This window comes from Podarcis erhardii, assembly GCF_964252035.2.
Source record: "Podarcis erhardii genome assembly, chromosome: 15".
Lineage (NCBI taxonomy): Eukaryota > Metazoa > Chordata > Lepidosauria > Squamata > Lacertidae > Podarcis > Podarcis erhardii.
In genome coordinates this window covers 23,960,304-23,987,975 of record NC_138505.1, presented here as the reverse complement: position 1 = coordinate 23,987,975, position 27,672 = coordinate 23,960,304, and the positions used below count along the sequence as shown (strand labels likewise).

Here is a 27,672-nt window from a genome sequence, read left to right as displayed (position 1 = left end):
CTTTTAACATTTTAATTGCCCCAAATTGTTCAAACCTGCCCAAATAATTCAATATCTTCTCAAACCAACCCTCCTCCTTCTCACTGACCTTAAACCCTTTCATTTTATGTATCTTCACAGTTAGATATTCTAAGATTATAATATTTTTCAATTTTTCCCTCCATTGGTTCACCCCTAGCTCTTCTGCATTTTTCCAGTTATTCGCTATAACCTGTCTGGCTGCAATTACCATCAATTTTACCCATTTTACCATTTTACCCATTTACATTCCTCTTTTGTTTCTTTGTAACACAGAGGGGGTCTGCCAAGGGGCCTGGGGCCTGTAGCCAGCTCCCCATCCTTGCGGATGCTGCCATTTCCATTCCAAGGAAGGCCCTGACCAAGCCAGCTTAGATGTTGCTGAGACAGGAGTGCAAATATGCTAGGAATGTGCGCTTGGGAGAACACATCTTTGAAACTCTGTCCTGCCACGTGATAAGCAAGATCTCCCTGACGCAGTGCATTGAGGTGTTGATCCTGACGGTTGCCCACCTCAACCAGCACATGCAAGCCTGGTAGACATTCACCTTGGTATTGGACAAAGCCCTTCACGGCCTAGGACCCTCGTACCTACAGGACCACCTCTCCCGGTATGCCCCACGGAGAGCCTCAAGGTCCATAAATAGCAACACCCTAGAGGTCCCGGGCCCTAAGGAAGTTAGATTAGCTTCAACCAGAGCCAGGGCCTTTTCAACTCTGGCTCCAGTCTGGTGGAACGCTCTGCCTCACGAGACCAGGGCCCTGCAGGATCTGATTTCTTTCCGCAGGGCCTGTAAGACAGAGTTGTTCTGCCTGGCCTTTGGCTTGGAGCCAATTTGATTCCCTCCCCCTCTTTATTTTTTCTTTTACCTTTCTCCTCCTGTGATGAGGCTGCATTTTAATATTTTAATGTTTCAATATTTTAATTGTATTTTAATCTTGTTTTTAAGTTGTATTTATTCAACTTGTTTTTATTATTGCTTGTTAGCCGCCCAGAGCCTGGCCTTGGCTGGGGAGGGCGGGGTATAAATAAAAATTATTATTATTATTAATATTAATATTGCGCTCTCCCATACCCTTTTGGAGAGGTGAGCCTTTGCAATTCCTGTAGAAAAACAACAGCGCACAATTTAAAAATGAAGCAAAATCCCCCCCAGAAATGGAAGGAAGGGAAGGTCCCAACGAAGGAAGACTAGATAACCAAGATGATGGACTATGCCGAAATAGCGAAGATAACCATGAAGATCAGACACCAAGATGATAAGAAATTTTGTAAAGAGTGGGGAAAATTTATAGAGTACCTTAAAAACCACTGCAGATACATAAAAACGTTAGCAGGATTGTTATAACACTTACAATGTAATGAGATTAAAGGTTTAAAAAATGATATAAATTGAATTTGGAAAATGTAATTAGATAGAAGAATAGGGGGGAAATGGAAACCAGGGGGGAGGGGGAAGAAGTCCAGGGATTCAAATAATCTCAGATGTGTCAAGATTGGAAATGTATATCAATATTTCTTTTAAAAATATGAAAATAAAATATATATTTTAAAAAAATAAACATGAATCAAAACCATTCTAACATAGTTTAAAACATTCTAAAAACATTTACAATTAAAAACATCTCAAATTGGTTACGGTGAAAAACGTTTTAAGAGCATTTGCCATTTAAAACATCCTTCTATCCAATGATTACAGGGTAGCCAGGAGCAGTAAAGGTAAAGGGACCCCTGACCATTAGGTCCAGTCGTGACCGTCTTTGGGGTTGCAGTGCTCATCTCGCTTTATTGGCCGAGGGAGCCGGCGTACAGCTTCCAGGTCATGTGGCACGGAAACGCCGTTTACCTTCCAGAGCAGTGCATGGAAACGCTGTTTACCTTCCCGCTGGAGCGGTACCTCTTTATCTACTTGCACTTTGAGGTGCTTTCAAACTGCTAGGTTGGCAGGAGCAGGGACCGAGCAACGGGAGGTCACCCCATCGCGGGGATTCGAACCGCCAACCTTCTGATCGGCAAGTCCTAGGCTCTGTGGTTTAACCCACAGTGCTACCTGCGTCCCTCAACCAGGAGCAGTACACCCACTGAAATAAAGGGCCATGATGACTAACTAACACTCATTCATTTCAACGGCTCCACTCCTTTTTGCAGCATGGGTCTCCTCTTGCACAGGAACATAGGAAGAGTGAGGGGTGGTGCAGTGCTTAGATTGCAGGGCTAGGACCTGGGAGACCAGGGTTTCAATCCCCCACTCAGCCTTGAAGTTCACTGGGTGACCTTGGGCCAATCTCTACCTCTCAGCCTAACCTACCTCACAGGGTTGTTGTGCATAGAGGGTGAGAGAACCCTTTAATACACACCACCTTGAGCTCCTGGGAGAAAAAAGGGAAAACAAAACTTTTTGGTGACTACATCCCAGCTGTTGTTGTTAAACCACACACACACACACACACACACACACACACACACACACGTTGCTTTTTAAAAAAGAAACTTTGGAAACAAGGATGGATGGGGAAGAGTGGAGAGATCAAGGTTGTCTGCTCTCCCTCCGCCCCCTCCTGGACGGAAACTACACTCTCCCACTTGGAGTTATCTCAACCCGCCCCCTTCCCTGGCGCGACATGCGGATCTGCCCAGCCGCACGTATGAATTGGGCCAGAAATAGGACCGGACTGGCATGACCTGGCCCTCTGCAGCAGCGGAGGCGGCCCCTCCCTCCTGTTCCCGCACCTGGATTGCGGCAGAAGCCCCGGGGGGGGGGAAGGACTTGTCAAAACCAGCAGCCCAGCAGCATCAGCAGCAAGCGCCCACCCCTCTCTTGCGCACTCAGTGGTAGTCCCTGCTGCTTGCTCCAGCCACGTGTCACAATTAGCATCTGAAAGGGAGCGGAGGGGATCGCCTGCGGCGTGGAGAAGTGGGTGGATCGAGGCGGATTTGGGTACAGGAAGGAAGGAGTCATGAAAACGAGCGAGCGTCAGAGGAAGCTGGAATGAGTTCCGCAAAGAACATACAGTACACGGTTCCTTTTGTCTTCTGGGCAGGGAGTGAAATTGACCACTCACTCCTGCCGTTTTTATGCTGAGTCAGACGCATTCGCCCACCTAGTTCAGTATTGCCTACACTGAGTGGCAGCAGCAATCTCTCTCTTTTTTTAAAAAAAGATTTTTATTGATACAACAAGAAAAAAGAAAAAAAAAACACAAATACCAAATTACACCCAAGACACATAATTTTCTTAGCAAACAATAAAACATCTGTTGGTCTTAACACTAAAGACCCAACCTCCCGTCTATTCTATATTTCAAATTCATATTATTTATTGCCAATACATGCTTTTTATCATAATTAAACTTATTCTTAATAAATCTAATTTCTTATATCTACCTTGCAACTATTACTGAAGTTCCTCGAATGCTGCAACAGAATTTAAACTACTATATTTATTTTTCAGATATTCTTTGAAAACCTCCCATTTTGAAACAAATTCCTGTTTTGATTTATTCTTTATTTTTTCTGATAGACCATCTAATTCGGCATATTCTGACAGCTTTTGTATCCAATCTTGTATAGAGAGGATTTCATTACCCTTCCATTTTGCTGCGATCAAAGCTCTTGCTGCTGAACTGGCAGCAGCTCTCAAGGGTTTCAGGCAGGGGTGATTCCCTGGGGATGCCAGGGAATTGAACTTGGGACTTGTAAATGCAGAGCAGATGTTCTACCACTGAGCTATGGGCTCCTTCTTGAGATAACCCCACAAGGTTCAACACAAGTCCTGGGAGAAGCTAGCTGGAAACAGGGTGCTGAACTAGAGGAGCCATTGACCTGATCCAGCAGGGCCACCCCAGCTCTGAGATTGCAATAATAATACTTGTAATGCCACTTCGTTGGAACACTCAGTTCCAACCTGAGCAGTCTCTAGCTGTGGCTGGTTCCCCTTGAAACATGGAATAGGATGGAAGGGAGGGAGCCCAACAGAAGGTGGCGCCAGATTCAAGGACAGGCAGAGCCAACTACTTCTAGCTTTCCCACCATCCCTGCTGAGTTATAGAGAGAGAGATTAAGGAGAAGGAAGCTGACAGGCAATGCCACCCCCTGGACTGGTTAGAAGTTAGGAAAGCAGGCTGGAGGGGACTTGCTGAGATTGGCACCCCGTTCATCAAAATGGGGCAACCTCCCCTGCCTGCCATTTCCAATAACCTACTGAATCCACCCTCTCCGCCTCATTTATTTATTTAGGGATGGAAAAGACACTCCCTGTCTGAAGCCCTGGAAAGCCTCTGCCAGTCAGTGCAGACAGTTCTGAGCTAGATGGAGCAACGGTCTGATTCGATATTAGGTAGCTTCCTATTTCTTGCAGCTATTGTGCTGGTCCCGGGGGGAAGGTTACCGTTGGCGTAGTCAAAGTCCGGTCCTGGGTCACTAGCCTGGAAACAGTTCACAAGGAGCGGGGCGAGGTCCGAAGCCGGAAGCCGGAAGCCGGGCGGGGACAGGAACACTGGAGGGTCAGGTCTGGGTCCGGGCAGGAGCAGGTACTCAACGACGTTGCTCCCACAACCTGGGACCGGGCTGACTGGCCTTTATCTTCTCTGAGGCCAGGGGCGGTCCCGGCCCCCAAGAGACCCGCCTCTCCTGGCCTTAAGGCAAGCACTCCTCCTGGGAGAAACCAGTTCCCTCCGCCTCTCTGCCCTAAGCCTCTGCAGTTCAGGAAAGGCTGGGGAGTTACTGGACCCAGGGGGAGACTCTCCTTCCTCTGGCAGGGCCGGGAGAGGCGCACCTGTAGGCACTGTGTCCTTAATCACCTCTGGAGCTGGAGTGGAACCACCTGGTGCCTGCTCCTGAGGATCCGGCACAGGTGCAGGCGCTTCAGATCCAAGGCGGGGACTCCTGTGCAGGCTGGGATTCCTCCGGTTCAGTCTCTGAATCGGATTCCCAGGCCATCACAGCTATGGTTCTTCGTTTTAGAACCATAAGAACTCGTATCTTAACTTGTGGTTAGGGGAAGGGCTGTAACCCAGTGGCAAAGCACCTGCTTTGCATGCAGAACGTCCCAGATCCAAACCCCAGCATCTTCAGGTAAGGCTAGGAGAGACCCTTGTTTGAAATTTTGGTGAGCCACCGCCAGGCTGTGTAGATAATACTGAGCCAGATGGTCTGACTGGATATTTATTTATTTCATTGCACTTATATTGGGGTGTATAGGGTGTTAGGGGAGGGGTAGTACCTCTGGTGAGGGGGAATGCCCTCCTTCTGGAGTAGTTTGTCCAGTTTTGGTCCTCACCGTGCACTCAGCTCTTGCTTGTGGCTCCTAAAAGCTGTCAGCATGCGGCAGCAACCACAGGCCGGGAAACAGCTTTGACTGGCTGGCTAAACCAGGTGAGGGTAGCCAATTGGTCTCAAATTCTCAGTTGGTTAGGGACTCCCCCCCCCCCCCCGTGGGTTAGGGACTTCTCCCACATGCAAAGAGAGGCTTGGCAGATTGAGTGGACAAGACCAATAGTAGGTCCATCAGTCAAGAAGGCAGTCAAGGGGCACATGGGGCTCCTAAGCCTGGGAAGGTAGCCTATCCAGGAGAAGGAAAAGTCTGGTCCTCTGGTGGTTTGAATCCTCACAACAGGGTGAGCTCCAGTTACTTGGTCCCTGCTCCTGCCAACCTAGCAGTTTGAAAGCACATCAAAGTGCAAGTAGATTAATAGGTACCGCTCCAGCGGGAAGGTAAACGGTGTTTCCGTGTGCTGCTCTGGTTTGCCAGAAGCAGCTTAGTTATGCTGGTCACATAACCCAGAAGCTGTACGCCGGCTCCCTTGCCAATAAAGCGAGATGAGCACCACAACCCCAGAGTCGGCCACGACTGGACCTAATGGTCAGGGGTCCCTTTACCTTTACCTAAACCTGACCACTGGTCCTAGGGATGATGGGAGTTGTAGTTCCAATATCTGGAGGGCCGAATTTGCCTATGCCTGGAGTAAACTCTACAGAAATCCAGAGTGGAGTTCCTAAGACGGTTCTTCTATGCCTCCTGCCAACTCCTGCAGCCAAGCTGGTGCCAAACGTATTGCTCTGCTTTCCTTTGGACCACATCAGCCAGGCCGAGAGTGGAGTCTTGTTGTCTGAGCAGCCCAAGGACCTCCATGCACACTGCCCAGGTTTGCACCCCAGGGAGGTCACTTTGATGCTGTTATCACAGTGGCTTGACTCCCCCTGCCCCGAGGCACACTCCATTGTCTCTTGAAGGATGCCAACAATTCTTATATCCCACCTTTTTCTTCTAGGAGCTGAAGGCTATATCCATGGTTCTCCCCCTCCTCACTGAATCCCCACAACAACCCTGTGAGGTAGTTACAGATAGGTAGCCGTGTTGGTCTGCCATAGTCAAAACAAAAAAAATTCCTTCCAGTAGCACCTTAAAGACCAACTAAGTCAGTTCCTGTGAGGTAGGTTAGGCTGAGAGACAGTGGCTGGCCACCAAGGTCAACCAGTGAGCTTCATAGCCAAGTGGGGATTTGAACCCCAATCTCCCAGGTCCTAGTCCAACACTCTTCTCCTGCCTTCACTTTAAAGAAGAACCACAGTCTCAGGTGTGGGAGGAGGCAGATGCAGCCCTCCAAGCCTCTAGTTCAGTGGACGCTCAGGTTGCGAACGTGATCCGTGCAGGAAGCACGTTCACAACCCGCAGTGTCCGCAACCTGCAGCACTGTGTCTGCACACACAGGTTGCGATTTGGTGCTTCTGCTCATGCGCAAGCACCAAAACCCGGAAGTAACCCGTTCCGGTACTTCTCTGTTTGGCGCTGTGCGCAACCCGAAATCGCGCATCTGTAACCCAAAGCATCTGTAACCCGAGGTATGACTGTATCTGGCCCTCGGGACTTTCCTCAGGCCACGCCCCTCTCTGACTCTGCTCCACCCCCCTCCCCTTGTGCTTTCGCCCCTCTGGGATGTGCCACTTCTGGCTTCCATGGATGGAGAGAGAGTCTGTTTGGTACAAACTTCTGAAATGTTTCTGGCTTAATTGAAGCCTACGATACCGTCGCATCTGTTACTCCGCCCATTTTTGCCTCTTGCCACGCCCCCATTGATATGCAGCCCCTGAAGGTTGCTCATGAAGGAATTCGGGGGCGTGAGCCCCCGAGACCCTTTAAGTAAAATTATCCACCACATACTTCCAGCGGAAGGAGCCCCAGAACCTCTTAACAATGAAATGTGGATGTAATTAATGGGTTCATTTGTTCTGATTACAGGTTATAAAATACAATGAATGCTGTAAAGGAAAAATTAGTATGATATAGTAGCTCGAATATTATATTAAACAGAAGATGGTTAATCCTATTTGTAATATATTGTACTTTAAAGAAATGTAATCTGAATCCTGAAATATTATTTAGTGGGCTAATTTATATTTATACTTTCAGCAATATTACTTTTGTAACACAGTTTGGTATGGGTAATTTTTTTCTAAGTGTCAGAATCTGGAAAAAGAAAAAGAAATCAATAGAACCATCACACACCTTGAGTTGGGGGAGGGGGAGACATGCACCCCAGGACCTTTTCAATTACACTAAACCATCATATGCTGTACCTCAAGCTGGTGGCTCCCGAACCCCTGTCCCAGATCCTTTCAAACAATTAAACTATCACATATTTCAGGACGGGAGGTGGAGAAAAGACGCGAGCTCCGGGACCTCTTAAACAATACCGCCCCACCCCCACCCCCACCCCCCAAAATAATATATCTCACGTTAAGGGCAAGACGCATAATCTGAGCCCCGGAACATCTTTTCAAACGAGGAACCCTTCTCGGTAAGTGTCTCAGGTTAGGAAGGCGGGGTACAACTTTGAACCCCGGTACCTACTGAAAAGCTCTGCAGAGTTTTCCTTTGGCAGGAGGGGGTGGGATGCGGGCACAGGTATATGTGTGGGAGAGGGGGGAGGGGGAAGAAGCCGTTTCATCTCCTCCTCTACCACCCCGTCTCTTTCTTTCTTTCTTTCTCTCTCCCTCCCTCCCTCCCTCCTTCCCTGCTCGCAGAAGGGGCGGCCCCGGGATGCTCGGCGGCTGCCGGCGTGAGGTATATAAGAACCGCGGCGCTCCCTTCTGCCGCAGTGGCCCCTCTGGCGTGTCGCTCCGACGGCAGCGGCGCCCTCCCGGCCACCACCATGATGAGCTACGGCATGGACACGCTTTATAGCGGCCCCTCGTACCGCAAGGAGCCCAGCTTCGGCGGCGGGCGATACTCGACGGCAGCCGCGCGCTCCGCAGGCGGCAGCGGCTCGTTGGCGTCGAGCGGCTTCCACTCGCAGTCGTGGTCGCGGGGCTCGGCGGTCTCCGTCTCCAGCTACCGGCGCCTGGGGGCGTCGTCGGCGTCCGGGGCCGCGGGCGTCTTGAGCCAGCTGGGCTCGTCGACTGAGAGCCTGGAGTCGTCGCTGAACGGCGACCTGCGCGGGCGCAACGAGAAGGAGGTGCTGCAGGCGCTCAACGACCGCTTCGCCGGCTACATCGACAAGGTGCGGGCGCTGGAGGAGCAGAACCGGCAGCTGGAGGCCGAGGCGGCGGCGCTGCGGCAGCAGCAGGCCGGGCGCTCAGCCATCGGGGAGCTGTACGAGCGCGAGATCCGCGACATGCGCGGCACGCTGGTGGTGCTGAGCGCCGAGAAAGGGCAGCTGCAGCTGGAGCAGGAGCACCTGGAAGAGGATCTGGCGCACCTCAAGCAGCGCCTGGACGACGAGAGCCGGCAGCGCGAGGAGGTGGAGGCGGCCATCCGGGCGCTGGGCAAGTTCGCCGACGACTCTCAGCTAGCCAAGGGCGAACTGGAGAAGAAGCTGCAGGCGCTGCGCGAGGAGAGCCTTTTCCTGCGCCGCAGCCACGACGACGAGGTGGCCGAGCTGCTGCTCCAGATCCAAGGCAGCAGCGCCCTCCAGGTGGCCGTCGAGGCTCGCGACGCCGCAGCCCGCTCCGACGTCACCTCTGCGCTCAAGGAGATCCGCGCCCAGCTGGAGGGACACACCGTCAAGAGCTCCATCCAGTCCGAAGAATGGTTCCGAGGTGAGACTATAGACGGGACGGGCCATCCCGGAAAGGAGGAGGGGGGCGTCAGGGAGCTCCCCGACGGTGGGATAAGAGAGCTGCGCGCGCGGAGGGGGCAGCTTTGTCCAAAGGAGGGAGGGAGAGGTCACCCCACCCGCAACCCTTCCAAGGACATGGAGAGGGCCGTCGGGGAACCACTGGAGGGCCCCCAGTAGCTGGGCTGGGCGGGGGCGGCAGCTTTGTCCAAAGGAAGGAGGAGGCGGCCACTCGGGAACCGCCCCAGGAATAGGAAGGAAGGAATTGGACGCCGGGGAGCCGGAGAGCCGGCAGGGAAGTAGGGCTACGGGGGGAGACGCCTTAGTCTAAAGGGGGTCGGTCGGAGAACCATCCTGCAGTTAGGAAGGAAGGAAGGGGTGCCGAAGAACCACCTCAGCGGCAGCAGAGGGAGAAAGTGCTGTCTCCTAGCAGCCGCTTCATCAAAGGAGCGGCGAGGAATGGAGGGGGTGTCCCCGTCGCTTCATAATCCAAGAGTGGACCCAGCCCCCCGCAACTATTTGGAAGTTTCAAAGCTGGGAGCGCGCCTTCGTTGGGAAGGGTCAGCGGATGAGGGCTGGTGGGTTTCATTAAAGATCCCCTTTCTCCCCCGCTCCCAGATAGCAGGGAGCAAAGAACCAGATATGATTCATTCCTCTCCAGGACTATATTTTTCTGGCTATTATTTTAATAATGTGTCGCCTTATAGTCAAGCATAATAATATGTCCTCATAATCGCAAATTAAATAATTGGCCGTTGTTAGGTGCGAAAAGGAGCGCTTGCAAAATTATCTGTTGATTTTTTCTTCTTTTTGGATAAAGAGCCCTTTCATCTTGGATATATTCAAGGGCAGGCTGCGAAAACTCCCTGTGAATCTTCACACACAAACATACCGGGCGAAACCTCTCTTTCTCTCTTCTTCTCTTCCCCCCTCTCACATTCGCCTCCCTCCCCATCCCTGAAATCGGGCTCCTACCCCAAGGCAAAAGGGGAACAAGTCGCATGGAGCAGAGAAATTTCCAAATGTATTTTTTTCGGGGGGGGGGGGTTATCTGCGTGCCGGGGTGGGGAACGGCATCCCTTGACAAGACATTACTCTGCAAAAATGGAGACCTTGTCATGGAAGTCTCCACGCAAAGGAAGGCGTTGCAATGGGGGCGTGTCCCTATTTCAGTGTCCCCCCACCCCACAGTACGTCTAAATAGCTTCAACTGGGAAACCTATGATAGCAACACTTACAGGTAAAGCGAAACTCGCCCTCCCCTCCTCAAGTGAAGCAGACGAACCGCGTAGAATTGCTTGTATAAGATAGTCCAATGCAGTGGACAAGATACTTCTGCGGGGGCGGTGGGGGGGCGGGGCGGGGATACTGGTCATCGCCCCTCCCCAGCTGCTGAGTTGGGGGAAGATGTCCTGCCATGGAGGTCAGGCCCGCTAGCCTAGACAGAAAAAGATTAGGAAATGCGTTGGGAGGGGGAGAAATGTTGGGGGAAGGAGGTGGATTGCCGATTAAAGGAGTTGGGAGGTGGATGAAATTTTCTCTTTCCAGAGTCTATAGCGAGGGAAGAAAGACTCCAAAAGGGGCGGGGGGCGGGGGGCGGGGAGAGAATGCTTTCAGGGACTCGGGGGCAGTGGTGAACTTTGGGGATACCTGGACTGTGAGCGCGTTGCTCCATTGCACCAATACGAGGAGGGAGGGAGACTGAGTCAGCACTGTGGACAGCGGTGGAAGGAAAGTACAGTGGTACCTCGGGTTACATACGCTTCAGGTTACAGACTCCGCTAACCCAGAAATAGTACCTCGGGTTAAGAACTTTGCTTCAGGATGAGAACAAAAATCGTGCTCCGGCGGCGCAGCAGCAGCAGCAGGCCCCATTAGCTAAAGTGGTGCTTCAGGTTAAGAACAGTTTTAGGTTAAGAATTGACCTCCAGAACGAATTAAGTACTTAATGCGAGGTATCACTGTATTGCGCCGTCACTCTTGGGGGACAGAGGAGGGTGTCCTTTCATTCATTTGCTGGAGGTGCAGTTTCTACAGGGGAAAAAAGATGAATCTATGCCTCTCCTTGGTGCAAAAGGCGGGTACATTTCCCGCCCCCCCCCGGGGGGAGAACTGAATCTGTCACCAGTCCTATCCATACTGCAGAGGTACCTAAGAAAAAAGGGGTCGATCCGCCTTGCTGCAGAGAGTGGGGAGAGAAAATGGTGGGGGTAACCATGTGTGGGACGAGGTTGGGGGGGGGACACGACGCGCGCTGTGTCTGGGCGCCGCTCCGCAGTCTCTGCTGAGTCAGTCCTCTCCTCCTGCAGTAACTTGAAGCCAAAGTCAGCTGCACGCGGGGAGGGGGGTTGTGGGGCGGAGGCGGCTGCCAGGCTGGCGCAGGGTGTCTGACTTCTCTTCTTACAGCCCCTCCCCTCCCCAGGGCCCCGATCCTCTCCTGCCGCCCCATTTCTCCTCCCCCTCTGGCCATTTCCCAGTTCCCTTGGGATCCACCCACACACCTACCTACTGAAGCGAGAGAGGCGCGCTGAAGTAGGGGCGGGGCGGGGGCGCCCCGGAAAGGCTGGTAATGTCGGGATCGGATGCAGTTGGGGCGGTCGGTGCAAGCGCTCGCGCCTCCCAAAATGAGTTAGGTGGGAGGGAACCTAAGCTGTCTTACACCGAGTCAGACCATTGGTCTGTCTGTGTAGCCCAGAGGCTACCCCAGAGATCCTGGGTGGGGACATTCCTAGCCTAGCCCTACCTGGAGATGGCGAGGATAGAACCTGGGACCTTCTGCATGCAAAGCAGGTGCTTAACATTTTTTCTACGATCTCCCCCCCCCCCCAAAAAAAACGGAGCCCTTTCGACTTCCAAGCACAGGCGGATTTCAGGGACTGCAGCAAAAGCAAGTTCTCAGAACCAGCCGGAAAGTTGGACAGCTCGAGTCACTGTCTCTACCACCTAGCCGCTCTTTTCCTCTCCACGCGCCCCCTGGCCATGCTAACCCGCATTCAGGGCCCCCGGGGTGTGGAGGGACGACGCTGTCCAGGGTCCTGATCCAGCAATTTTTTCCAGGACGCTTGCGTTATCATTATGGCAGGCGCGGGCGCTGTCCGCGGTGCTGATCCTCCATTGTGCCGTTGTCGGCGGGGGTCCTGATCCCGCTGTTCGATTGATTGGTTGCATATATATATCCCACCTCCCCGTCCCGTCCCCCCAGGAGCTCAAGGCACCGTACATGGTGCTCCCCCTCTTCATTTAATCCCTGCAACAACCCTGTGAGGTAGGTTAGGCTGAGAGGCAGTGACTGGCTCAAGGTCACCCACTAAGTTCCATGGCTGAATGGCGATTTGAACCCTGGTTTCCCAGGCCTAGTCTGTACCACTTTAGACCGTGCAGTAGGGGTTCAATTGCTCTGTTCCTCACGAAGACTGGCGCAGAGTGTTACTAGTGGAGAGAGAGAGGCTCCGATCACAATACCGCAATTTATTCCTGGGACTGGTGAGGGGAGTCACATACAACTTCTCCCTAAATTTACCTCCTCCTTCTTAGCATTGCAAAGGGAATCCGTGTTGTTGGAAGTTAGCGGGAGGGACATATTTTTACTTCCTACAAATCCCTGCTGTTGTTGCAGTCCAGCTTTAACAGCTCCCTTGTCTTTCCTTAGCCATTCCTGTTTGGTAGCCACCAGCAATACCCTCCTCCTTTCATAAAGGCTGGCAGAAGCCTGGAGGGCAGCTGCAGGAATGCGAGCCAAATATCTAAGCTGGTTTTCCCACAGGCATCTGGGTGGCAGCTGTGAGAACAAGACAGTGGACTGGATGGGCCATTTGCCTGCTCCAACAGCCAAACTCTGTTTATGTTATTGTGAGGAAATGAAAAGCCTAGCTTATGGTGGCACCCGGTTATTATTATTTATTAAATTAAATGTTTCACATAGCACTTTCATTGTGCAAAAAGCAGCTTATCCCTTTCCCCTGGGGATGCAAACTGCAACCCACCCCCCAGCTTCTAGAATTATCTGTCCCACAAGCCCCTTTAAAGTATGTTGCTTGACAGCTCTTCAGCATGCCTGCATTGTGAAAATGGCACAGGCTTAAGAGTGAGGGGGATGTGACCTAATGGCTCTATTATAGTCCTGTCAGGCAGGTTCCCGTACTGAGAGGCGGCTTCAGATGAGATCGTCAGGTTGGCCCCACAACCTAAAGGAAAATAATTGAGATGCACAGCTGAAAATAATTGAGATGCACAGCTGAAGGTCACTTAATGCAGACAGGTCAATTCTAACACACACACCCTGCTCACAATACGAGGTGCTAAAAGGAGGGTTCTTCTCCCCAATGCCCCATTGTATGGTCATTTGTAGAGGCTTTTTGAGTCCATTTTCACTACTGATTTTGGCTCCTGCGTTTATTCTAGAATGAAACCATCCAGACATCATAACGTATTGCCACTTCCTTAATTTCTCAATGGAGCAGTTAGTGATGGTCACTAAGCGAAAATGTCACCACCCACATACAAGAGGCAGGTTATTGGCAAATGTGGGGGAGATATAAGCTTGCAGGAATAAAAAAAGAGAAAGGAAAGGAAAGGGGTCTTTAAGTCCCCCAAATGCAGGTGGGGGTGGGACTGTTTGATCATGTACAGACAGAGTTTGTGAGGGGTGTTTTTATGGCTATGTTTATTTAATCTATTCATCTTACCTTTTTACAAAAAACATTGCAACCTTTTAAAACATTATTAAAAAACACAGTAATAAGAACAAACGGGCTAAAGGCAATAATTAAAATACACCAGAACAGATTTAGAACCTGCAGTTAAGATTTATTTCTCTCTGACCGTAGCCCAGTGATCAGCATCGTCTGCACCTTAGTTTTCAAAGGCGTGTCTGAATAAGAAGGTCTTAGGCTGTCAGCGGAAATATGACAAAGAGGAAGCCAGTCTAACCTCTCCTTGGGAAGAAATGCTGCTGTTTGGGAGCAGCCGCAGAAGGGGCTCCTTTGTGGATAACCACCTGCCGTGATTCAGATGCCGGTGGGATTGAGAGAAGTTCTATTTTGGCAGCACAACTGCAATAGTGACTGATGGTAAACTAATTCCCCTGCCCTAGGCTTCCTGTCCTTGATCCCACAGTTGCTATGCTCTCCCCCAAAATAATCCTGTGGCAGAGGCCTTTCCCCAACAAGAATGGCTGCAGGCCCAGACATCACCAAGGCCAGCCCATCCAGCAAAGTGTGTGTCGAGGTTGTTGAGACCAGCTCTCCCTTTCTGAGAGGGGCGCCTCCTATCTGGAGGTCTGGAGTGGGGATGTGTGAGCTTTGAAGGTGTAGATCAGTCAGGGCAACTGTCAGCCAATCTGTGTCTTCTACGGCTCTCACTCCTCAGACATAGTACAGTCTCTCCACCAAGAAGAAGGGGAGATTTGAAGTCTCTCTCTCTCTCCCTCTCTCTCTCTCTCTCTCTCTCTCTCTTTCTCTCACACACACACACACACACACAGAGAGAGAGAGAGAGAGAGAGAGAGAGAGAGAGAGAACCAACATTGTCTTTTGAGGCTCTTTGTGCTCCCTATAATACTGAGTTCAAGGGACGCGGGTGGCGCTGTGGGTTAAACCACAGAGCCTAGGACTTGCCAATTAAAAGGTCAGTGGTTCGAATCCCTGTGACGGGGTGAGCTCCCATTGCTCAGTCCCAGCTCCTGCCAACCTAGCAGTTCGAAAGCACATCAAAGTGCAAGTAGATAAAAAGGTACCACTCAGGCGGGATGGTAAACGGTGTTTCCGTGCACTGCTCTGGTTCACCAGAAGCAGCATAGTCATGCTGGCCACATGACCCGGAAGCTGTACGCCGGCTCCCTCGGCCAATAAAGCAATAAAGCGATGAGCGCCACAACCCCAGAGTCGGTCACGACTGGACCTAATGGTCAGGGCTCCCTTTACCTTTAATACTGAGTTCAGGTGGTTGAGTGCCGACAGGATTTGAGCTCAAATTTGGCCAATGAGAAAGATATATAAGAATGCTTTGGTGAATCCTGAAGTCCGCAGTAGTGCGAAATACTTGCAGAAAAATTAAATTCGGGGACTTTCTCCCCGCCCCCACAAAAACCCCAACAACCAGCAGCCAAAATCAGCAGCCCCAGGAACTATGGAATAATGAATGTCAATTGGTGATGGAACAGGCAGAAAAACCAGGAAAGAGGAGCAGGGGAGAGAATAACTGGTTTGCTTGAGCCTTTTAGAGTAGGGCAGGCTGGAAATCTGAAAAGGAGCACTCTTAAAAAAGGGTGGGGAGACACTGCAAATTTTTGTTGTGGATCCTACAATTGTGTTGTGTATGCACATGTTTTCCAAACATAACATCCCATCTTATACAATATAACAAACCTTTGGCTATCATAGCCTAGGACTTCTGTCAACCTTGATTAATGGTTTTCTAACTTTCTTTCTGATTTTGCATTTTATTTTAATAGTTATTGCTATAAAATCCAAATCCTAAATAAACCCTTTCTTGGTCCTTTTTCACAATAATTCATATAGTTCTCCTTACAAAACTTCTTGCAATCCTACAAAGCACAGCCTTATTTTCAAGATGCAGGAAAATCTGTTAGTCTATGTTAGTTTCCATTGCTTAGGATGCGTTCATTTATGGCCATGAAGACATAGGTGTTTCCTTCTCCCCACCCTTCATTTCTGATATCACTTAAACCAAACAGCCTTTTTCTGACCTACCTCATCTATTTTTTGCTCTTTGTAGCCACCGCTTGCCCATATCATTTTTCTGTGGTCCCCTAGCTGGAAATGATCCTGGGAAAAGTTTATTCTATGGCGGCCATAGCTCAGTGGGGAACAGTCCTAGCTCAGTTGCAGATCATCTGCTTTGCATGCAGAAGTTCCCAGATTCAAACCCTGGCATCTCTGAGTGATTTTAGAAAAGACTCCTGTCTGAAGCCCTGGAGAGCTGCTGCCGATCAGTGCAGACAATACTGAAGTAGATGGACCAACAATTGGGCTCAGTATTAAGCAGTTTCTTATGTTCCTCTATGTATTCAGAGGTTAAATGCCTTTGAATGCCGAGCTGCCCTGAGCAGTTATGACATTTCCCAGCCACTGTTGTGTGTGTATGTGGAGACATCCTGCATTTATCTCAATCCCTCTAAAAACATTCCTAAATCAGAGGCTGTTATCCTGCCTTCTGGAGAGGAGTGTCATATGTTGACTACACATTAGAGAGGCAGTGTGGTTCAGTGGTTAAAGTGCCAGGCTTAGGACCTGGGAGGCCAGGGCTCAAATTCTCACCCAGCCATGAAGCTCACGGGGGGGGGGGGCAGGGGGGGGGAGAATGCCATACATGCCACTTTGAGCTCCTTTAAGAAAAAAAGTGCAATAAAATAAAATAAATACATATTTTTGCACCACGGAGAATACAGCGTTCGTTTAGGCTCCATCCCATTTGCCACCTTTACTGCTGCTGATCCTCTCTGGAAAATCAGAAGTACAAACACATTAAGGTTTGTTTTTCAGGATGCTGCAGTCAGCAATATGTGGATGCTGTGCGAGCCCTTCTGAAAGAGACAAATGATGTATGAGCAGAGATCAGAAGAGCTCACAGCTACTTTACAATAGCATTCAACTGATTTGGGTTTTGTTTTTTAAGTTCTGTTTTTTGTTTTTTAATTTTAGCAGATCATTCGTGAACCCAATTAAAAGGGAAAACCTTTCACCATCATCGCAGCGCTGGTGACTGGAAAGCAGAGAGCGAGAAAGGGCTCACATTCACTCTCTGCTTCCATCTGCCTCCATATGTGGCAAGGCAGTAACACAAAGTATTATCCCTCCACAGGATGCCACCTGAAAATCCAAATTCCCCTCCCTGTCCCCTTGCATCTGGGAGCTATGGAACCCCTGCTGAATCTAGTGGGTGATCAGGATCAAACCCTCCTTTATATCCAAGGCTGTATACCTTATAGCTTACGACGCTGCAAACAACACACAGCAAGCCAGCAGCTTAAATAATACAAAACACAGACAAGAAGTACATATAAAAATCAGTTTTGTGGTTTTTTTTGTAGAGGGCATATTGAGGCAAGACTATATACATTTGGGAGCAAGATTCATTCCACTTTTAAACCTGAACAGCCTTAAACGAGTGCAAAACCAGTATACTGTATTTTTAAAAAATCCGTTCAGAATGTTTTAATAATGCACAGTTCATTCGCCCCTCCCCCGGAACTTGCCTAGTTCCGGATGGTGATGCTAAATCATGTTGCAGATCCCAGCAGAGGGGGCTGGGCTGCCCTTTCGTCTCAGGAAGCGAAGTGATGGAGGCTTGGAGGTTCCCATCAGGGGTTGGCCAAAGCGGCTGAATTGTCTCAAGCCTGTTATTATCCCTTCCTCCTCTCTTTCCTCCATCTCTCCGCAACTGTGCTAGCTAGGGCTGCTGGGATCTGTAGTCCAAAAGAGTTGGAGGGGGTTGGGGCAAGCGAGCCGGCATTGCAGTGATGGGCGTGGCCAGTGGCAAAAGTGGGCGGAGCAACAGGCTTCACTGCCGCCTGAGTACCGTACCGTAGGCTACATTTAAGCCATGCACAATTCAGAGCTGCCTACGGGCGTCTCTCTCTAGCCAGGGAAGTAGGAGGCACAATCACAAGAATACAAGTGGCCCATCTAATCCAGTATTCTGACAGTGGCCACCCAGATGCCCCAAAAGGAAGCCCAGAAGCAGGACCCCAGAACAAGAGCCTTCTCCCCTCTTGTGGTTTCCAGGAACCGGTGTTCAGTAGCATTACTGCCTTCCAACCAGTGTCGGATTTACGTATAAGCTAAACAAGCTATAGCTTAGGGTCCCACTCTCTTGGAGGCCCCCCAAAAAATCAAAGGAAAAAAACCCGGATGTACATTTCCAAAATATAAGATAAAAAGCAAATAAAATAAAACCTACATACAGCAACAGTGTTTTGTGTTGTGTAAGTAATGGGCCCCGCCTGCTAGCCTGCTCCCTAAAATGTCACTGGTTTGCTCATTTCTATATATAGGGTGTCTACATTCTGCATCAACTGGTTGCATGGCAACATGTGCAAATGGCTTTCGATTAGGTCCATACATTACCATGTAGCATATTTTCAACACAAAAAACACCGACAATTTGTTGTTGACAAAGGACAGCTGGACATATGTTGTTGTTGTTTAGTCATTTAGTCGTGTCTGACTCTTCGTGACCCCGTGGACCAGAGCACGCCAGGCACTTCTGTCTTCCACTGCCTCCCGCAGTTTGGTCAAACTCATGCTGGTAGCTTCGAGAACACTGTCCAACCATCTCGTCCTCTGTCGTCCCCTTCTCCTTGGGCCCTCCATCTTTCCCAGCTTCAGGGTCATTTCCAGGGAGTCTTCTCTTCTCATGAGGTGGCCAAAGTATTGGAGCCTCAGCTTCAGGATCTGTCCTGTCCTTCCTGGACATATAAAGGGCCCCATTACCTTCAGTAGCTTAGGGCCTCATCAAACCTAAATCTGGCCCTGCTTCCAACCGTGGAGGCAAAGCGAAGCCATCATGTCTAGCAGCCTCAATGAATAGCTTGGTCCTCAATGAATTAGTCCAGACCATGAACTCATCCAATCACATTTCAGGGGCACATTCCAGTACAGTGGTGCCTCGCAAGACAAAATTAATTCGTTCCGCGAGTTTTTTCGTCTTGCGATTTTTTCGTCTTGCGAAGCACAGACTTTGGAAAAGCTTCAAAAAGCACCAAAGTCTTCAAAAACCTCAAAAAAGGCTACCACACCACATGCTATGAGTTGCTCCTCGAAGTGAATGCACGGTTTTAAGAAAAAGGAAACAAACTTGCAAGACGTTTTCGTCTTGCGAAGCAAACCCATAGGGAAATCCGTCTTGCGAAGCAACTCAAAAAACGAAAAACTCTTTCGTTTTGCGAGTTTTTCGTCTTTCGAGGCATTCGTCTTGCGAGGTACCACTGTATGGCAAAACCACTAAGTAAAGGGATAGCAGAGAGCCTGAGGTCTGTCACATGGGAAGGGGCACAGCATGTGGAGAGTCCCAAAGGCCATATCGAGAGCCCTGGAGGGGGCCCAGAATTTGGCCCCTGGGACTGGAGTTCACTCCTGTTTTGGACCATTGTGGATGGAGTAGGAACGGCCTGTACTTGGCAATCTTTCCTTGATGATATATTTTGGCATGCTTTGTGAGTGGATAGATGCTTTTTCTTTCCCCCCAATAATATTTATTTGATTTCATACAAACACATAACTTCAATAAAACAAAAATAAGAAAAACAATAATAAAAGAAAAGAGAAAGAAATAAAATATTACAAACCTCACAAATAATACCCAAGAATACCACCACATACACAAATACAATAAAACTTAATTAATTTAACTTCCAACTTCATAAACATATTACTTGACTTCCTCTAATCTCTTCCACCTGAATTTCCTTGTAATTGAATGTAGCAGTTTCCAATATCATTATTTCAAAAAACAATATTCCAGTTAAAATCAAATTTCCTAACTTTTCTTATTGTTCTGTTTCTCATTTATTTATTTAATCCTAATTTAATCCTAGGCCTAATTAGTTCTTTCAAGTAGTTTAATATTAGTTTAATAGTTTAATATTAATATTTAATATTACAATATTTATTCAAATAGTCTTTAAATTTCTTCCAGTCTTCTTGATATTCATCTTCTTTCTGGTTGTGGATTCTCCCAGTGAGATCAGCCAGCTCCATAAAGTCTGCCAATGACTGGATATATGCTTTTTCTCCTTTCCCTTCCCCACGTTACAGTGAGGCTGGACAAACTATCAGAAGCGGCCAAGGTGAATACCGATGCCATCCGTACAGCACAGGAGGAGATTTCCGAATACCGCCATCAGCTCCAGTCTAAAACCACCGAGCTCGAAGCTCTCAAGGGGACGAAGGAATCCCTGGAGAGGCAGAGGGCCGACATTGAAGACCGCCATCATGTTGATGTCCTCTCCTATCAGGTAATGTGTGGGCCAATGGCAGCTGCCTACAACAGATATCAAATATCAGGTCTCATCCGCCCCCCATGTGGGACAGCCAATGGGGAGGAAGAATGGGGCCATAGTCCAGTGATATCTGGGTTCACCACCTAGATTTAAATCCACCAGTCTTAGCTGTATAACCCAAGGGTAGCCCAGGATAAGCCAAGCTCTCTTAGGCTGAAAACAGACAAGAATGTTTTAGAAAAGAAGTGTTGAAGCTTCTCCCACTGACAGCACTGAAGGAAGATTTAGCCACCACCCTTATCAACCACTGTCTGTGGATTGAAGAGGGTGTCATCTTGTTTTCTGCCCCATGCAGAAAAATGGGTGATAGTCAATGGCAGTCCTCCTCAGAGCAGACCGATTGGAGTTAATAGGCATGGGTAACTTTGGTTTGATCATTTCAATGGATCTACTCTGAGTAGGGCTTAGGTGTAGTTTGTAAAGAACTCTTAGCACCCTTAGGAGTCCCCTGTTTCCCTCTCAGAACTACATTTCCCCAAGCGATTTAATAATGAATCCCTCTTCACTGGGAACTCTGGGAATTGTTGCTCTTAGAGTGGAATAGGGGGCTCTCCCAGCAACTCTCAGCACTCTTAACAAATGACACTTCCCAAGATTCTTTATATGACTGTATAAAGTGGTAAAATACTGCCTCTAGATGAGACCTAAGGCGTACAGCTATTAAAAACAAAAAACAGACCTTAGGTGGATCTACACACTATTGAAACATTAGAAATGAAATCGTTATAAAAGAAGAAAAAAACACTATGTAAAAATCGCATAGAGTTTTTTTCTCTCTCTCCGGCGCCATCCCGTGTTGCATGTTTATAACGCATTCAAAATGTTGGTTGTGGTTTTTTTACCAATGTAGCTGAGTCCCTTGTCTGGTTGGCTTGAAGACAACCTCCCTCCCTTATGCAGATAAACATGCAGATAAACACCAAACAGAAAATGCTCCACAAAGCAACCTTATTATTACAGTGGTACCTCTGGTTATGTACTTAATTTGTTCCGGAGGCCCGTTCTTAACCTGAAACTGTTCTTAACCTGAGGGTTTACCACTTTAGCTAATGGGGCCTCCTGATGGTGCCGCGCCTCCGTGGCGCGATTTCTGTTCACATCCTGAGGTAAAGTTCTTAACCCGATGTACTATGTACTTCCAGGTTAATGGAGTCTGTAACCCGAAGTGTTTGTAACCCAAGGTACCACTGTAGTGGTGTTTTGTTGATGTTACTAACCAAAATGTTTAGGGCTATGCGTCCCCCTGCGTCCCCCCCAGGAAAAAAGCACTGGTTATTGTTATTGTCGTATTACAATTGGAGTGTGTGCCTTTTCAACTAAGCTCTAATTGGTGTGTCTCAGGCCTCTGCCAGTGGCAGTTAATGCCCATTGGGGCTGCTTGGGCAGAAGGCAGGGAGCCCAACACTAGGGGGCGTCAGAGCTGATGGCAGGCCGAGCCAACTAATTCTTAGTTTTGTCTCTGTCCTCCTCCCTGCCAAGTTCTACAAGGGGCAACAATGGGATGAAAGAGGAGGAAGCTGGCAGCCGGGGTCACTTCCTTGGACTCGTAAGAAGGAAGGTTGGTGGTGGGCTGGCTGAGGGCAGGCAGAGGTTGGTGGCACCTCTGACCAGCCTCTGATGCCTTCCAGTAACTAGCAAAGTAGATCCCAGAAGCCTGAAATCTGCCTGCATTTGATCTAGCCCAAACCCAAGCACTTTCAAGCCCCATTCAGTTCAATGGGAGGGCTAAGCATGCACCGAAACCAGTGCAGTCCCGCTTGAACTGCATCCAGGTCAAAGATGTTGAAGCCGTAAGGGGGAGAAAGAGATTTCACTCTTAAATATTCTGTGTGTTTGTGTGTGTTTTTAATTATTTAAAGGTAGTTTTAAGCCACCCTTCACCACAAAAGTAATCCCAGCGCAGTAAAAGGATTGAAACCACAAATACCAGTTACAAATAATAGAAAACCAAGGGCAGATAAAACAAACAAGCAAACTGCTGCAGAAGCACTAACAGCAACATGTCAAGCACAAATATCCTGTGGCAGCCTGTAGTACTGAAAACTCATTAAGGGGGGGCACCTGCCACTTTTGGGGAGGGTGGTGTAGTGGTTAGAGTGTTGGACTAGGACCTGGGAGACCAGGGATCATGAGGAAACTGACTTGGTGTCCTTGGGCCAGTGGCTGCTTCTGAGCCTAACCTACCTCACAGGGTCATCATGGGGATTAAATGGGGGACAGGGGTGAACCAGAAACACCACCTTGAGCTCCTTGGGAGGGAAGGTGGCATTTAATCACAGTCAATAAACAAAACAAATAATAGGACGGAACAGCAGCACGGAGCCTCAGATCTCAACTCTGGCGGGGGAAAAATCCCCGAGGATTTGCTGCCAGCCAAGAGGACCATTGCAGTCCCAGACGTGCACTTGATAATAGACACACTAGATTAAACACCTCTGATGTTTTGGTACAGCTGTCCTGTGCCAGTATTAAACCCTGCTTACTATCGTGTCTGGGGCGCGGGTGGCGCTGTGGGTTAAACCACAGAGCCTAGGGCTTGCTGATCAGAAGGTCGGCGGTTCGAATCCCTGTGATGGGGTGAGCTCCCATTGCTCGGTCCCTGTCCTGCCAAACTAGCAGTTCAAAAGCACGTCAAAATGCAAGTAGATAAATAGGTACCACTCCAGCAGGAAGGTAAACGGCGTTTCCGTGCACTGCTCTGGTTTGCCAGAAGTGGCTTAGTCATGCTGGCCACATGACCCGGAAGCTGTACGCCGGCTCCCTCAGCCAATAAAGCGAGATGAGCGCCGTAACCCCAGAGGTGGCCACAACTGGACCTAATGATCAGGGGTCCCTTTACCTTTACTATTGTGTCACATCTCGCTTGTGGCCCTCTCAGCAATACCCTCCTCCTTTCATAAAGGCTGGCAGAAGCCTGGAGGGCAGCTGCAGGAATGTGAGCCAAATATCTAAGCTGGTTTTCCCACAGGCATCTGGGTGGCAGCTGTGAGAACAAGACAGTGGACTGGATGGGCCATTTGCCTGCTCCAACAGCCAAACTCTGTTTATGTTATTGTGAGGAAATGAAAAGCCTAGCTTATGGTGGCACCCGGTTATTACTATTTATTAAATTAAATGTTTCACATAGCACTTTCATTGTGCAAAAAGCAGCTTATCCCTTTCCCCTGGGGATGCAAAATGCAACCCACCCCCCAGCTTCTAGAATTATCTGTCCCACAAGCCCCTTTAAAGTATGTTGCTTGACAGCTCTTCAGCATGCCTGCATTGTGAAAATGGCACAGGCTTAAGAGTGAGGGGGATGTGACCTAATGGCTCTATTATAGTCCTGTCTTCTCCCAGACCTTTTTAAATAATTTTACACTGCCACTACATATGGTAGCCTCTTCTACTTTTTGCCCTGCCTTCCTTTTTCTTCTCTATCACAGTCAAAGGCTTTGACTGTGAAAGAGCGAAAAAACTTCATGCTGATTGGGCAGATCTAGGATGCCAGTGGCTACAAAAATAGCAACAGGTCTTCGATTCCTCCATGACCCTGGACCCGACCACTACCCCACATTGGTCACTGCGGCCCTTCGGCATCATTCACCTCACACTCTGCCTAGTGCTAGGGCCAGCTTCAACCCTGCCGTTCACTCATTGGCCCCCTGAAGATGATCCCCACTCTTCCCTGCCTCTCTTTCATAGGAGAGCATCGCCCAGCTGGACAATGAGCTGAGGAATACCAAGTGGGAGATGGCCGCCCAGCTGAGGGAATACCAAGACTTGCTGAATGTCAAGATGGCTCTGGATATAGAGATTGCAGCTTACAGGTAAGTGTCGCTTCATATCCCTACTCTGACAGGCTCACAGGCGTAAGCCCTTCCTCCTCCAGACACGGCATCATTTCCTTTCATGCTGTCGTGCACAGGCACATCCCTGTGCATGCCCAGCCTTGTTTTCTTCACCTCGGTCCTTCAATTCCACTCCTCCACAACCCTTTCTTTCCTTGGGTTTATTTATTTATTAAAATATATATATTTCATTTTAAAATGTATACCCTGCTTTTCACCATTTAGCATACAATGATTTTTTTTTTAATGTACAAGATTTAAAACAAATGAAATCTCCAACATGTAAAAACTTCAGAAATTTATAAAGTCTCAGAAATTTAAACAAAGAACACCTGAAATATTTTAAAACATTGGAGGAACACTTGGGACACAAAAGCCTCCTGGAATAAAATGGTTTTAATCAGGCACCTGAAACTCAGCAGGGAGATTTCCTATGCCTGACTTCTAGTGGGAGGGAGTTCCACAGAGTTGGGCCCACACAACTGAAGGTGCAGCTTTGTGTTGAGATGAGTCGTGCTTCTGGTCCCTGGGAGATCATTAACATTGCTTCCCTGGGTGAGTTTTTAATTAAAACTGTGGCGCGTCTATTTAGACATAGATCTAGCCATTGTTTTCCAGGCACTTTCCCGGCAATGAGGCCAAGGGAATATACATTATGCACCAGCCAAAGTAAAACAAATACTGGCCAACTTCACACCATACATTCAAAGCTCTATGGTACCACTTTAAACATGGCTTCCCCCAAAGTATTCTGGGAGCAGTAGTTCAGTAAGGCTGCTGAGATTTGTTAGGAGCCCCTTATTTCCCTTCCCAGAGCTACAATTCTCAGAGTGGTTTAACAATCAATCCCTCTTGCCAGGGAACTCTGGGAACTGTAGCTCTGGGAGGGGAATATAGGGGTCTTCTAACAACTCTCAGCACCCTTACTGAACTACTGCTCCCAGAATCCTTTGGGGGAAGCCATGACTATTTAAAGTGATATCATAGAGCTATAAATGTACAGTGTGGATGTGGCCATTGCTGTATGCCCTCCTGGTTTTCTGCATGGCGATTGGTACTCGCAGCCAATTGGTTTAGCAGACTCTGACTTCTTTTGATTTCTCCCACACACCTTTTTTTTTGGAAACAGGAAGCTCCTGGAAGGCGAGGAATGCCGCATGGGAGCTGGGCTGGGCCTCTTTCCTTTCCCTGAATCCGTCCCCAAAGGCCCCAGCATTTCCACCCACATCAAGTTCAAGAGTGAGGAGAAGATCAAAGTGGTGGAGAAGTCTGAGAAGGAGACGGTGATTGTGGAGGAGCAGACCGAGGAAGTTCAAGTGACTGAAGAAGTCACGGAGGAAGAGGGAGGTGAGAAAAAGGAAGAGGAGGAGGAGGGAGAGGAAGAGGGAGAGGGAGAAGAGGAAGGAGAGGAGGGAGGAGAGGAAGAAGGAGATGCAAAAGAGGAAGAGGAACAGGGAGAATCTGAAGGAGGAGAGGGTGGTGAAGAAGAAGAAGAGGGAGAGACAAAAGAGAAGGAATCTCCATCAGCAGAAGACGCTCCAGAAAAAGCACCAACACCTCCAGAAAAAGAGGTCAAATCTCCAGACAAGATTCAGTTGCCAGTGAAGGATGATGCCAAATCTCCAGCTCCTAAGTCTCCAGCTCCCAAATCTCCAGCTCCCAAGTCTCCAGCTCCCAAATCTCCAGCTCCCAAGTCTCCAGCTCCCACATCTCCAGCTTCCAAGTCTCCGGCAGTTGCCTCCCCGACGCAAGAGGAATCCAAATCCCCGGCCAAAGCGAAGTCTCCAACAAAGGAAGAGGCCAAGGCTCAGGCAACAAAATCTCCTGAAAAGCCTGCATCCCCTACCAAAGAAGACTCCAAGTCTCCAGCAAAAGCTCCATCTCCCACCAAGGAGGAGAGCAAGTCTCCAGATAAGGTCAAGTCTCCGGCAAAGTCTCCGGCAGCAAAATCTCCGGAGAAAGGGGCCACCCCGACAAAGGAGGAGTCCAAATCTCCAGGGAAGGTCAAATCCCCCACAAAGGAGGAGGTGAAGTCCCCAGAGAAAGCCAAGTCCCCGCCGAAGGCCAAGTCACCTGAGAAGGAGAAGCCCCCACCGAAGGAACCAGCCAAGCCACCTGCGAAGGAGGCCAAGGCCCCTGCAAAAGAGGAGGAGAAAGCTCAGGTGAAGCCAAAAGCAGAGGAGAAGAAAGAAAGCAAGAAAGAAGAGGAGCCCAAGAAGGAGAGCCCGGCCAAGGATGTGCCAAAACAGGAAGCCAAGGTGGAGGAGAAGAAGGGGAAGGAGGAAGACCAGAAGAAAGCCACCAAGCCAGAGAAGGAGGAGGAGGCACCTTCCAAGGCAGAGGATAAGGTGAAGGAAAAGGAGCCCACCAAGGCGGCAGCGAAGGCCAAGCCGGAGGCAGAGAAGGAAGCGGAGAAAGCCAGCAAGAAGGAGCCCGAGCCAAAGGCTTCGGCCAAAGAAGCGAAGGCCAAGGAGCCGACCGAGAAGGAGGCCGAGAAACCCAAGGTGGAAGAGAAGAAAGAGGAACCCAAGAAGGAGAAAGCAGAGCCCAAGAAGGAGCCGGAGGAGAAGCCCAAAGCCGAAGCCAAGCCCAAAGAACCAGCCAAGGCAGAGGTCAAGGAGACCCCCAAGGCTGAGCCGGCAAAGGAGCCGGCCAAAGCCACCAAGCCCAAGGCTGAGAAAGTGGAGAAGTCGTCCAGCACAGACTCCAAAGACAGCAAAGCCGCAGAGAAGGCGTCCCCGGCAGAGGAGAAAGCGAAGAAGAGCGAGAAGTGAGAGGGAGGAAGCTGGAGGCACCGGCGGATGTGGGAGGAGCTGTTCAAGGGCCCTCGCCGCCTCAGGACGGGCTCCTTTTTTTGCCCTTTCGAAGGCTGGACCTTTTCTGCTTAGGCGAGTGGTGACTCTCGCTCACCCGCCGAGGCATGGAGCTCACGTTAGCAATATGTTTATGTGAAAGAAAAATAAACAAGACACCCCAAATAAGCAATGAACCGAGCCGCCGCCACCCCCCAGAAAAAGGTGGTTCAATAATGTTATGATAGCTTCCGTAGCAGAATGTGATATACGCAGAATGCCACATTTAAACACTTGAATTTATTTAAGGAACGGGGAGAGGGAGGAGGGGAGGGGAATATCCAGAGCAAAACTTGACTGCCCTTTTCAAATAAGTGCATTTATTTCCAAGTACGGGCAACGATGGGTCGAATGCAATAAATGAATGTATACAGTTAGAGCTGGGATTTATGCTTTGGGAGATGTATAGTAGGCTAGAGAATTCCAAAACGATCTAGAAAAAAAATGCCTTGTCTTCATTTTCACACTGTCGAGAGCTTCATCCGTAGCTGGTCTCAGGAGGAAGGTCATTCAGGGCGCGTTTTATACCGGAAACCTAAACGGGTTTCAAATCTGGTTCCATTGCTTCGGTTCCTCGCTTCCATTCTTAAGGGACCCTGGGAAATGCAAGTTTACCGTGGATACCGAAAAGGGATTTCTCAGCAGAATCCCTTTGCAGGGGAACAGCAGTTCCCGAAGTTTTCTGGGAGGGAGCCAAGCCGGTCAAAACCGGTTGAAAACCTGGCTTAGGTTTGACGTATAGATGTGCCCTCTGTCGTTAAAAACAAAAAAAAACCATGCACACACATGCACACACTCACCCACTGGAAAAAAGTGCACAACAGCAAGTCAAACGTTCACTTCCAGTTGCTTCTGTGCAATAAAAGCAAATGAAAATGCTTACAAAGAGCTGACTCTC

General features: G+C 49.2%; 1 protein-coding gene across 1 annotated transcript; it reads left to right on the top strand.

Moving 5' to 3' along the window:
- Positions 1-8,033: 8,033 nt before the first annotated feature.
- Positions 8,034-27,672, top strand: NEFH (neurofilament heavy chain). Its single transcript, XM_081841761.1, has 4 exons — positions 8,034-9,055; positions 19,848-20,047; positions 23,777-23,901; positions 25,052-27,672. The coding sequence occupies exons 1-4, from the start codon at positions 8,170-8,172 to the stop codon at positions 26,694-26,696; spliced, it is 2,856 nt and encodes a 951-aa protein (XP_081697887.1). The 5' UTR covers positions 8,034-8,169; the 3' UTR covers positions 26,697-27,672.